The 13,031-nt window shown below is 45.9% G+C and overlaps 1 protein-coding gene across 1 annotated transcript in view; it reads left to right on the top strand.

The window, feature by feature from the left end:
- Positions 1-11,328, top strand: part of SYN2 (synapsin II) — a gene marked incomplete at its 5' end in the record, with an annotated part of 207,011 nt that extends 195,683 nt beyond the window's left edge. Inside the window, 3 exons of the mRNA XM_040492166.1 lie at positions 3,544-3,604; positions 7,681-7,900; positions 10,408-11,328. Coding sequence (XP_040348100.1) covers positions 3,544-3,604; positions 7,681-7,900; positions 10,408-10,543 — 417 coding nt within the window. The remainder of the gene's footprint in view (positions 1-3,543; positions 3,605-7,680; positions 7,901-10,407) is intronic.
- Positions 11,329-13,031: the final 1,703 nt, after the last annotated feature.

Below are 13,031 nucleotides of genomic sequence, written 5' to 3'. Positions count from 1 at the left end.
TCTGAGGTGATTGGCAGCAGTCAGTGGTATGAGGTGAGGCCTTGGGGAAAGGGAACTGGCAAGAGACAGTCTAGTGGCTCCACAAACTGTATGAATTTGGTGTTTTTCATCTGAGTATCCTTTTCAGTCAATTAGAGGGCATAACACTGATGGCTTGTCAGGGAGCCCAGAGGAGGCTTTGTTATCACAATTAAATAAAGTTCTCCAAAGCCTAGGAATAGAGCACTGCAGGGGGTATTCCATCATGGGAGTAAGACAGAGTTTCAGAAGAAATTCCTTATCAGCATCACCATGACCATCATCTGTTGCATTTACTTAGCACCTACCAGGGTCAAATGCTTATAGATAGATAGATAGATAGATAGATAGATAGATAGATAGACTCACTTCTTTTGAAGAAAGATGGGTGCAGAGGAGTGAAATAACTTGCCCAAGGTCACAAAGCTAGTTAGTGGCAGATTTGGATTGAACCCAAGGTCTTCCCAACCCAAAAACCTAAATTCCTCAATCACTCTGCTGCCCAGTCTTAAAGACTTGCTGCTGGAGACCTAGGCAGCAGTGTGTGTGTGTGTGTGTGTGTGTGTGTGTGTGTGTGTGTGTTGGGATGTGGGGCTGATGCCCAACCTAGTCAGAGCATGTGAGAAGCCCAGGTAGAAAGGCTATCCTGCTATCCTGGTGCACCCATTACCAGACACTGTATCCTGGCCCCAGACTTCTCCAGTTGGCAGCCAGGTTGTGAGAGAAGAGATCACAGTGAGAAAGAACCCTTGGGCCTAAGGCTTCCCTGACTTCAGCTGGGTTAGGTGGTCTTGATGGAAGCAATTTCTGATTCTTTGAGGCTTGTTTTAATTTTATCTTCTGTACCTGATATACAGGCAGATACCTCTGCTGGCCTCAATTTTAATTCCCTAACTTGAGCATTTCCAGAGCTGCTCACTGGATTTGATACCAAATTCAATACAATTTAACTTCTATGATTTAACAACATTTGTCTTCTAAATACTTATACTCTAGTCCTTTTTGGATTTTCACTGTTTCTGTGTTTGCATGTTCATTTATTTAACAAGCATTTATTAAGGATATCTTATTATACTCAGCCCTGTGCTTGACGCTGTTGGTAAAATTTTGATAGTCTTGAATTTTCCAAAATATTCCTGATTCCAACTGTTTGAATTTTTTAAATAAATAGTTCCTGTACCAGGCCTTATATCCCACTTTTTCTTTGAAAACAATGGGCATTGTATTTGTTGGAAATTCAAGAGAAGATGAAGACACATAGTTCTCTGAAGCATCTGTCTTCTTGGGGGCATCATCCCCAGTCTTCAGGATAAAAACAAAGGCTCTCTTCAGTAGTATGAGTCTCCAAAGTGCTGTTTCAGGATTTCAGAGAAGACATCACAGTCGAAAGGTTTCATGGGTGAGGTAGAAAGTGACTTAAACCTCTAGGATGTGTTGGATGGGATTGGTAGAACAGGAGAAAAGGCATTCCTGGAAGGTAATCAGCACAAACAATGGAGTGGCCTACCCTAGAGAATAAACAGTGAGGGGTCAGGCCTAGAGGGAACAGGTGTGTTTAGGGCATGAGGCAAAGAGAAGACTAGGAAGGTCAATTCTAACCATGCTGAAGCAAGTTTTGGATGTCAGCCTGAAGGATGTGGTTGTCATCTTGCTGGTAATGGGAAGAAAATATGAGCATCAGACTGCCTGGCCTCACAGCCCAGCTGCATCAGCCTCTAGTGTGTGACTCTGTGAAAATTACATGACTTAGCTAGGCCTCAATTTCCTTATCTAAAAATTAGAGATGTTGATAATAATAGCATCTACCTCATAGAGGTCTTATGAGGTTTTTGGTAATACTGCATGAAAGTTCCCAATATGTTACCTGGCACATATGCAGCGTTAGCTATAAATTATTTAGAGCAGTAAAGTGACACAATTAGGAAAGGAGTATAGGAGAACAGCAGGTAGGCATGGAGAGAATAGATTGGAGAGAGAGGAGACTATTTTGGTAGTGGTAAAGTAGTAGGAGTACTAGTACTAGGAGTCTAGTAGTCTAAGCAAGAAATGGTACAGGCCTGACCAGCATTGGTTAGAAGAAGGTGGTGAATCTTAGAAGCTGATGGGTCTTGCTGTTGACTGGATGGTGTGGTCTCTAGCTGGTGTGTTGGGTGTGGGTATTTTGGTGCCAGAGCTCAGAACAAGCATGGACCCCATGACAAGGCTTGGAAGAAGGGGAGGGAAAGTATTGGTGCGATTGCTGTGATCTGTGAGGGGGTGGGGAATGTAGATAGAACACACACCCTCTGATGTGGTGGCACTAAGGACATTTCAAAGGCCCCCTGCCTCCCACTGCCCCAAATCCTCTTAGTAGAACAGTTTTAAGCAAGGTTGTTAAAGACCATGACACTGGAGAGGGTAACACTTTGGCTCTCCTTGAGTGGAGCTGAAAACAGGCCTTAACAGGCAGGAGAAGAGACTGATGGTGAGAATCAGAGGTCCATAGGAAATAAGGAACAGGAGGAGAGATGGTTTTCATGTGGGAGTAGGGCCGAGGGGCACTGAAAGAGGAAGTGGGAGAATGCTAATGACATTCTCAGCCCATTTCACAGCCTTGCCCTTGCAGCTCCCTCTGTGACATCACCATCAGCACACTCGGCAGCCCTTAGGTTTTACAGACCATTTCCCTTTTACTGAATTTAAGCTCCAAGTCCTCACTGCCTCTAATTCAAATGTAAGACAAACTGAAGTCACGTGCATATTTGATCCTGTCTGGGCATAATCAGAATCCTAGCTGGGAGGAGAGGGAGCTTGGGAGTGGAGCCATGTTGTTGGGTAAAATGTGATTATGCTATCTGAGAAGGAAAAACAGCCTGGCCTTGAGCACTTTTACTAGCATTAACATCTTACTGCTTCCCTCTGGGTAAGAAGGGTTCCTGGGGTGGGGGGAAACAGACTACTGCCCCCTCCTTTAAGTCCTTCCCTGTGGGGGTTCCAGTGCAGCCCAAAGAGTGGATCTGACCCCAGAGCCAGCCCAGAGCTGATCCCACCCCAGAATTAACTCCACAGAAGAAGTGAAGCAAGTCTAGGTTAGTCACCTAGTCCAGCCCCTGCTCTCAGGACCCTTGGAATTGCCTAAGGCAACCCGCCCTCTGGAGTTTGGTGTTGATCCTTTCCTTCAGGAAGCCGGGCCATGAGTATGAGGGGAAACTGGACAGCAGGCAGCCACCAGAGAAGAAACCAGATGCTGTTAGAAGATTCAAAGCTTCTGAACAGAATACGTCTAAAAGGGAGGGAAATGAGAAGGGGGGAGGGGGGCACTGCCTACCAGTATGGGACTAAGGCCCAGACCCCCTAGACCTGTGCCCCAGCAACACTCCAGATGTTGAGATCTCCCTTGAGGCATTTCTGGAACAGCAGAAGCCTCTAGGCCAGATCCCATGGATCCCATCAGATCCCACTACACTCATGCCATGGAGCCACAGGGTTTCTCTTTGGAATCTGCTCAGAGTTTTGTTTTTATCTCTTTTGCATTTTGTCTTCCAGAGTGGAACACTTAAGGATCCGGACTCAAGCAAGACCCCACCTCAGCGGCCAGCCCCTCAAGGTTGTTTACAGTATATTCTCGACTGTAATGGCATTGCAGTAGGGCCCAAACAAGTCCAAGCTTCTTAAAGTGATTGGTAGTTCATTTTTCAAAGCAGAAATTTTAAGCCAAAAACAAACAAGGAAAGAAAGGAAAGCGGGGAGGGGAGCAACACTCCCCCCACCCCCCAGTGGTGCCGTTTCTGCGTTCTTTCAATGCTGACTGGACTGTGTTTTCCTATGCAGTGTCAGCTCCTCTGTCTGGTTGTTTACCTGTTCCTGTTCGTGCTTGTAATGCTCACTTATGTTTCTCTGTATAACTTGTGATTCCAGGGCTGTTTGTCAACAGTGTACAAAAGAATTGTGCCTCTCCCAAGTCCAGTGTGACTCTATCTTCTGGGTGGTTTGATAGTATTTTTTAAAGTATTACATAATGTGGGGTGAAATAGAACTGAGGGGGGTGGACAGGGGAGAAACAAAGACCACAAAAATAAAACCCAACTCCTCTCCTTCTCCCCCCCAGACTCAGATTAAAGCACCCCCCCACCCCCTGCTTACCTCCATGAGTGTGCTTGGGATCTTCAATGAATTGTGCTTTTTGCTTCCTTTCTGCATGACTAGGGTAAATAGATAGAAGTTTAAGAGATTTTCAAGGTCTAATTTCCATAGCTTCATCCGTTGAATCTGAAGGCATCCACCTTTTTCTCCATTTGCTAAAAATTTGGTGCAGTTTGAGTTTATGTGAATAGGCTGGCTGTGCCTGTAGAGCTCTTGTGTTTTTAGTGATGACATGAAATATAAAGAACAAGCTATTTCCAGGAATGTGTTCTGTATTTTACATCGAAGTGTACCTTCTTTTTTATTATTAACTAATTAGCTATGAGATTAGACAAAAAAAAAAAAAAATGGGGCCGCTGATGTGCAATATCAAAGTGAACTTGTGAGTATTTTCTGTGTGTTGATCTCAGTCCCCCTAAGTTGTTTCTTCTTTGTTGCTGTTTCTGAATTGGCCATATTATGCGCTTCTGTGAAACTGAGGCTGCTTTTTATTCCCCAAAGCTTGACCTATGTACAGAGATGATTCTGTAGTGATTTTGGACATAGGATGCAGGAAGCTACTGAAAGTCAGAGAAGGATTCAGCCACTGTGCTCTTGGCCTCTCCCTAGGCATCATGAGACCAAATAAAAAATGTCCCATTTCACAGAGTGGGTACACTGCTACAGAAGTCTGAGGTGGACTCCTGCTTTCATTTCCAGCTCTGACAAGAGCCCTCCAGAAGTCAGAGAATGAGGGTTTTTCTTTTTCCTGGGAAGAACTGTCTCCAGTTTTAGCTTGTGTGTGTTTGGGGCAGAGGCTCCACAGCCATGGCTCTTGAAGAAACCTTACCAGTTTGCCCTCTTTCCTCTGACACACAGTTCCTGGGCAGTGATGAGGCAGGTATTTAAAGCAGGCCTCGGCTTCAGTGCCTCCTCCTGCCATCTCCTAGCCAGGTTGGGACAGGCACTCAGTGGTCTCCTCTGGCATGATGGTCCGTGGGAGATCATGCTAGCAGTTTGCATTTTAGAGAAATGCTTCTAGCTCTACTTTCACATTCCTCTCACTTCTATACTGACATGTTACTGTTCTGGATTCCAGGTCGGAGGAATAAATAGTGCCGATAGTATGATTTATGTGTCCAGGGGCACGTGCCCCAGTTTCTCCTTGGGTTGCTGGCAAATTCTGAGGCTACAGGGAAATGCACTGAGTGTGAGTGTTCTCATCTGTGACCCCTCCCTTAGATGATGGTGGTGATGGTCGATCTGTTGTAAATATATACACATATGCATTTACGCACTTCCAGGTGGGTTGCATAAGAATCAGGTCCTTAAATACCTCCCAATCTGATGAAATGGTAGAAAGGAATAAAGCAACATTTCCCAGAATGGAGGAATACCTTTTATTTATTTTTTACTTATTATTTATTATTATTTTTTGTCCAAGCAGTGAGCTGATAGTGGTGTTGCTTCTCTGCATGTTATCAGTGTGAACATCTAGGTGCTTTTCATGTGACATTTGTGAGCCACAAATACAAAGTTGCCATTTGAATTCAGTCAGGCTCCAGGGTGGCTTTAGCCAAGGTCTCTCAGGTGGGGGAGAAACTGATTAGGGCTCCTACTGCCAAATGCAAGCAGGCAGCGTATCCTGACTATTATGTGCCCTCAGGCAGCATGCTAAGGAACAACTCTGTGGCCTGGGGGACATCCGTGTCACAGTATAGGATTGCTGTTCAGGTGTTTTGTACCCATTTCTTTTCTGATGTTGTCCCCTTTTTTTGTACCGATCCAGCTGGGAGAACCTCAGCCAATGCTGGAAGAGTGATTTAAGTACCTCTCTTTTGTGACTCTCTTGTACAGCTTAATGTGCAATAAAGGAAAAGTTATATCTGTCTTCAGTGTTAAGTTGTAAAGTTTCTGGCTATTCAAGCATCTCTGTACAAGTGGGAAAGAATTCAGGTTCCTGGTACAAGAGGCTGAGCTATCAACCTGCTGTACTTTACAAGAAAAGGCTATAATACAGACGATGCCAAACTTTGGAAGAGGCAGAACTGGTTAACGTGGAATATGCTGATCTTTCGTCTTCATCTTCACTGGTTATCTGATTTGAACTTGGAACTTCAAGTTTTCAATGCAAAACTCCATTTCTTTATTCCTTTATGTATTTATTTATGTATAACTAACCCTGGTATTTACTGGTAATTGATAAAGTGGAGCCCATGCCATGTGGTAGGGAGATGGGCTGATGATCATGGGTGCACAGTGTTGTAGATGTATAAATCTGCCTCTCTAGAGGGTATGGGTATTCTGGTGTTTCTAGGAAACTAAGTTACAACACAACTCTTAGCTTCTCTTGAATTTCTAGAAGCCCACTCCTTACAGCGGGCCCATGAATGTGGACTCTGGGAATGAGACTGAGAAATTGGATCTCTCTGACCAATTATTCATCATTTCCACTAGTCAGTATGCACTGATGGGGACATCTTTTGACTTTTGAGTACAGGAACCCCCTTAGCAAAATCTGAGCTTCAGGTATCACACTTACTGCCTGACAAGCCCCAGAGGAAGGATGGCCTTTTTTTCTCTCCAGGCCACCAGATGGTTTTCTGTCTCATGCTGGGAGAACAGTATCCCTACCCTTTGGGGGGCAGGTGGGGCTCTTTGCCAGATGGTGCCCACAACATCCCCAGGGGAGCATAGGACTTGGGTTTCTGGAAAATTTCCACCACATACACCTGGGAGGGAGTTGGAGCCCCCTGAGGATGGTACTAAGGGGCAAAAAGCACATGGAAACAAAGGATTGACCCTAGTCATGTGCATGGGCTAATGTTAAAATGAAGCTCTGGTGGGGTGGGGCATGATAATCAGAGATGTGCAGGTCAGGAGCCGGACAAAGGCCAGCTGGGTAAAACCATCACAAGTCTGTGATCATCAATGGTCATAAAGCACACAATGCTTTTTGAAGAACTTTCTGGTCCATTAACATCTTTGAAACACTACCTGAACAATGTCTGAAAGACAACTAAGACTAGGGATTACTTTTTAATAGTTTTATGGTTGTAAACACCAAGGTGCAGAGAAGTTTGCTGACTTGCTCAGGGAGTCACTAGTAGACTATGTCTTGGTTTTTCTGACGCCCAGCCCTGTGCTCTTTCCACTGCCCTGTACTATGTCTGCTGCGTGGAACTCGAGGCTTCCTAGGCCTGCATGGGGTGGGTTGCCCTATACCTAAGGAACCTCTGGAGAGGAGGGTTGGGCTCCCTGTGGTCTGGGAGGATTTCTGTAAAAGAGCTTGCCTCTGACCAGGGCTGCTCCTGTCATGGTTTCTTCCCTGTCCTGACTTCTGTGCCTGAGGGGCTGTGTCTCTGAGGTGGAGCTAGTGGTGGTTGGATGAATGGGGAAGCCAGGGACTGGCTCTGGAGCCCTTCAGAGCCTCTGGGTGGCTTCTCATAATAGAGCTTATCCTTTTGGTAATTAACTAACCCCACCCCATAAGATGTAGATTCTAATAAGGAAACCCTTTGATATGGTTAAATTATGAAGTTTTTCTTGTACTGAACCTAGGGGGCCCTGGGCAACCCCAAGGAATGCAACCCCCAGGCAAGGTGCTGCCTCCACGCCGGCCTCCCCCTGGACCATCACTGCCACCTTCCTCCTCTTCCTCCTCCTCCTCTTCTTCCTCCACCACCCACGGAGATGCACCCTCCAGCAGCAGCTCCCTGGCAGAGGTCCAGCCACCCCCGGCTGCTCCACCACAGAAGCCCCAGCCTCACCCACAGCTCAAGTAAGAGACGACTCAGCAGCTCCTTCCCCTCTCCCCTTCCTGCCCCTCCTCACAGGACTTAGGCTTCAGAGCTGCTAGAAAGCACCTTCAATCAGGCTTCCTTCTACAGATATTTTTGTGGGGCTTTTTTGGGGTTTTGGTTCTGGGTTATTTTTTTGGTTGGGGGCATGGTTGGGGTTGATCGGGGAGGGTAGGAAAGAGGGAAGTGAAAGTCTAAGGTCTAGCCAGAAGTGCAAACCCTCCCCTTTCTTCCTGGGGAATACCAACAAGGCAGAGTTACTGCCCCCTTTCCTATTCTTATATTAGCTTAGGGTTGTTGTTTCTCTTTTTTTAAATCCTGTCTCCCACTCTTTTTTTCCATTCCTTTTCTGTGTGTGTGTCTCTCTCTCTTTCAAAATTAAAAAGAAAAAAAAAATCCTCTTTCCTGCCTCTGACTCACAGTTTAGGGTGTGCAATCAGCAAGCCTGCCCAGAAGGAAAAGGGGGAAGTAGTTAAATCCATTTCAACTTTTTACCTTCAGCTTTGTCAGAAGGAGGTTGGTTTCTGGTTATGGTCAGAGGAGGGCCCAGATAGATACCCCGAGGAACTCCATCTTCTTGGGCTTCCTCACTCCCTAGAAGCCCTCACCACATTGCCCTGCAAGCCCTCACCACACTGCCCTGCTTCAGAGGAAGAACTGAGGGCCCCTAGAAAACAGTAATGCTGTACTTGGGATAGACAGCATCTGGATGAGGATGGTGGTCAGTTCTACCCTCTTCCCCAGAACCAGAGACACCTCTCTGTACTGTCCCCAAATAGACCCCTGTCATCACTGCAGCAGAGACAGCTGTAGCCTTGTGGGGATGGGAGTGACCCACCAGTGCTTCTCAGAGTGAGGTGATTGGAATCTTCAGGGAGGGAGGAAAGGAAGGCACTTAGAGATAGTCTAGGCATTGTAGAGATGAGTAAACTGCTCAGAGAGATTTGGTTAATTTTCTTTTTCAAAACCACTTTGTCAGTTAGTAGCAGAGCCAGGATTAGGGCTCAGGTCATCCAGATAACTACTCTCTCTAGGTCTTTCAGCCCTCATGACTGGAGGGGCATCACCCACTCCTGCTCCCCAGCTCTAGCTGGTGGCACATTTCACATCTCACCTGCCCCATAACCTCCCCTCAATACGATTGTTTTCTGCGTGCTGACTTTTAAGATCTCTCCTGCCTTCTCATTAGCCAACTCTGGCCCCAGTCTGAGGGCAGATCTTTGGGTTGCCACTGGCTTTGGGCTGAAATATCGAATAGAGCCAGCCTCTGACAACAGGCAGGAGGCTTATACGTGGTGCCCCTGGCTGTACATGCAGAAGAGGGCCCCCTCCCAGAGGCAAGCATGTTGGAGGCTCACCCCCAACCCTAATGAAAGACAGGCCATTTATTTACAGTCACTGCAAGAGAAAAACTGCTCACACTCTGTAGAAGGGAGTTTCTGGGTCTGCACCCCAAATTTCAGGAAAGACTGAGAGTTCTAAGACACCAGGAGAAGAGTTCTGCAGCCAAAAACCATCAGGATAGAGACACAGTGAAAGTCAAGGAGATATGATAGACCACTAGAGTCATCAGATCTCATATCTTCTCAAATGCTGGGCTTGGTCTCCCCTTGACCTTCTTGCCTTCAAAGTTTTTCTCTCTGAATCTCTAGTCTCTCAAGGGAAAAATTCCTCCTTAAAATGTGTGATTTGGGTTTGTAATTAGAAAACCCAATTATGTATCCACATATACACGTATGTGTCCACCTGATATGTTTCTCTTTTGCCCCTGGATTCCCTGAACCCCACAGACCTCATATCAGGGCTCCTCCAAGGAAGGCCATAAGGGCGGTCATGTCCATCTTAAGAACAGATAAATTGAAACATTTGTTTATTCCAAGTTTACTTGGAATGAGAGAAAAAAGCAGAGTATAAAGACCTCACAAATGAGAAACCGAGTCCCAGAGAAGCACAAGAGCGCAAGAAGGGCAGATCCAAGACTTTGACTCAGGTCTTCTGATGACTTCACCACTTGACAGTTGGTGGGAAAGAGAGTGCAGAGTCTAGGGTCCCCTAGTTGCTATAGTTCATTAGAAGGGAAAGGTGTGAGATTCCTAGATTAGTCCTTACCAAGTAGGGACTCTGAAATGTAGCCTGTGGGCCCTTTAGTTCAGCATTAAATAAAAGGAACAGATGAGTCACACTCCTTCTCCTTCTTTCCCTTCTCTCTCTTTTCCCCTTCTCCCTCTCTCCCTTCTCTTTTTCCCCCTTCTTCCTCTCTCCCATGCTGCCCCCATCCTTCCCTGTCTTAGCAGCACTGAAGGTGAGGGTAATAGCACAGGGGCCTCCCTGGGTCTTGGTAACACTCCACTGCTGGCTTTCTCCTCCATCACCCTGGTCTCCTTTCGGGGGGGGAGTGGGGGTTCGGTTGTGTATCCTCATGTCACCCTCCTTCCCTGCCTCACTGGGAACACCCCCTCTCATGTTCTCTCTGGTTTTTATCTTCAAGCAAGTCGCAGTCCCTGACAAATGCCTTCAGCTTCTCTGAGTCCTCCTTCTTCCGGTCTTCAGCCAGTGAGGATGAAGCCAAAGCGGAGACCATCCGGAGCTTGAGGAAGTCCTTTGCCAGCCTCTTTTCAGATTAGCTCTCCAGATACACTGGGGCACCTAGCCCACCGGGAAAGGCATCTGAGACATTTGACAATAGTCAGCCATGCTTGGTGGTGATGTCCCATGACCTTGATGTGTGTGCCCCTTCCTCTGCTCTGTTGTGCTAAGTGATATTGTGCAGCTTAGAAAAGACGATGTGAAAGTCTCAGGGCAGGTGCCTAACCAGGAAAGGGTACCTGACTTCAGGTAGAATAGAGCTGTTTTCCTGTAGTCCTGACAACTTCCTCTCAGGTCATCATTTGCTGTGAGTTTAGTGGCCTTATTGTGACAGCGCCATCATGTCTTACTCTTCTTCATGAAACCAGAATTCCCTTCACTGAGAACTCTTGGTAGCTTAACCCAGCTCAGATGCAGTGCTAAGCATGCCCCCCGCTTTAGTCAGTGCTGCCTGTTTAGGGAGCATACACCTACCCAAAAATGCTCTTGGCTCTAAGTGTTAGGCACTTACCCACACTTGGATCCTTTGTCATACCTGTTCACTGTTTGAAACACACCTGCCCAACACAAGACATTCCTTCACCACTATCATGGTAAAGCACCTTTAGTCTGTTGATTCTGGAGAGAACAGATCTACAGCGCTCCCGCCCCTTTTCTCTCCTCTGGAGAGCAGTTCTTATGTGCGTGCTGCAGTGATCTTGAGCTCTGAAGCTGCACTGTAGAGAATGCATGCCACTGTAACAGCAGTATGCCAAGTTTTGTGTTCATCTCCAAATAAATGTTAAGACCTTTGGTGTAATAAAAGCAGCAGCATTAACCAGCATTTGATTCAGCCATGAGGTCTCCCCTAGGCCACCCTTTTGGTTGAGAGAGTGTATGTGAGGCATATGTGTGTGCTTGCAAGTGTAGGGAAGGGAAAAGTCCAGGAGAGTGAAGCTGTTTGTGCCAGTATGTTTGTGAATGTGCTTATGTGTGAGTGACTGTTTGCAAGTGGTTGAGAGTATGGCTATCCTTTAGATGCCACTTACGCTGGGCCTCCTGACACCTCCCGGTGAATGTTTCCTGCAGGACAACTGAACATTCTTCAGTAACTCAGCATTTCCACCAGTTTTACTGAATTTTTAGCCTTTCTAATATGCATAGCACCCTGCTCCTGGGGCAGTCAAGTTAGACCTACTTGTCTGGTCCATCAAGCTCCTCAGCTAAAACCCACATGGTGGTACCAACAAGGCTGGACCCATCTGCTCTGATGAGTGGAGTCCCACGGGCCTGGCCCCAGGCATCCGAAAGAGGCCTGTGATTGAGGGTGGGCTCTGAGGGACTTCACTCTGGCTTCTTCAACAAGAGTAGGTTCCTGAAGACCACAAGTACTGTGAAGATAAACTCAACATGTGCACTAATAAATGGAAATCAGTATATTAACATGATATCTATATAATTTCCTACACATACCCATCCTAACTCAGCAAAATAGCTTTCAGCCAAATGCCACTATCTTGCTAACCCTCCTCACAAGCAGTAGATGCTGAGAAGGCAGAAGATGAAGTTGTCTGACACTAGTGTCGCCTTTCTAATTCAGCCCATGATTTCAGGGTTCAAGGATCCAGAACGCTACCTTCTTCTTACACTTAAAAAACAAGAAGTAGAACTTCCCATTGAGTGACCCCTGGGAGTGTGGGGGCATGGCAGCCCTCCTCCCTCAACAACACACATAACTAGGGAACAAACTATTAACAAACTAAATAAAAAGGTGGGGTCAGGGAACTCCCTATACTCCAGGGAATTGACCTTCAGGGTTACTTCTATATCCAGCAAAAAGTCTGCCACTTGTAGTCACTTATGTCCCTCCTGATTCTAAAAATATTTAATAGGATGTGTTAATTAATCAAAAAGCATTTATTGAGCACTTGCTATGAGCGTAAACATTGTGATGGAGGCAAAGAAATATGTACCAGCACTTTCATAGTGCTTACTAAGTTTCAGGCACAATTCTAAGTACTTAGCATATATCAATTCATTTATTCCCTCCAACAATCCTATATTATGGGTATTGTTACTATTTTACAAATGAAGAAATGGAGGCACATCCAGATTCAATAACCTGCTCAAGTTCACCCAGCTGGTATGCAGTGGAGCTGGGATTTGAACCCACATAGTGTAGCAGTATCACTGTATTATTTTTATTTTACCTGGCAAAGGAAACAAGATGTAGTTTTACTGAATGGTACATAATGTGAAAGCAAAATAAGAAATATACACAAAAATTCTTTGCACCCATACCTTCCTCCTTCCTTTACCTTCTATCAGTTGGCCCCAGGGAGAAGAGGGGTGGGAGAAGGTTGGAGAACTTACCAGTGTTGACCCCTCGTCCTAGAACCATGAGTAACACACACAATATATCTTATTCTGATTGAATATAGTTATGGTTCTTAAAAAATTACTCATTCTTTCACATGTGATGTCAGACCAAAAACCACAAGTGGCTTATTTAGAAAATGAGTCAGCCAGGAACTGCTAGGGTGACAA

The sequence above is a fragment of the Herpailurus yagouaroundi genome, unplaced genomic scaffold (assembly GCF_014898765.1).
Source record: "Herpailurus yagouaroundi ecotype Mexico unplaced genomic scaffold, PumYag 183, whole genome shotgun sequence".
In the NCBI taxonomy this organism is placed as follows: domain Eukaryota; kingdom Metazoa; phylum Chordata; class Mammalia; order Carnivora; family Felidae; genus Herpailurus; species Herpailurus yagouaroundi.
The sequence above is the reverse complement of the archived record's forward strand: the minus strand, read 5'-3'. Positions and strand labels throughout refer to the sequence as shown.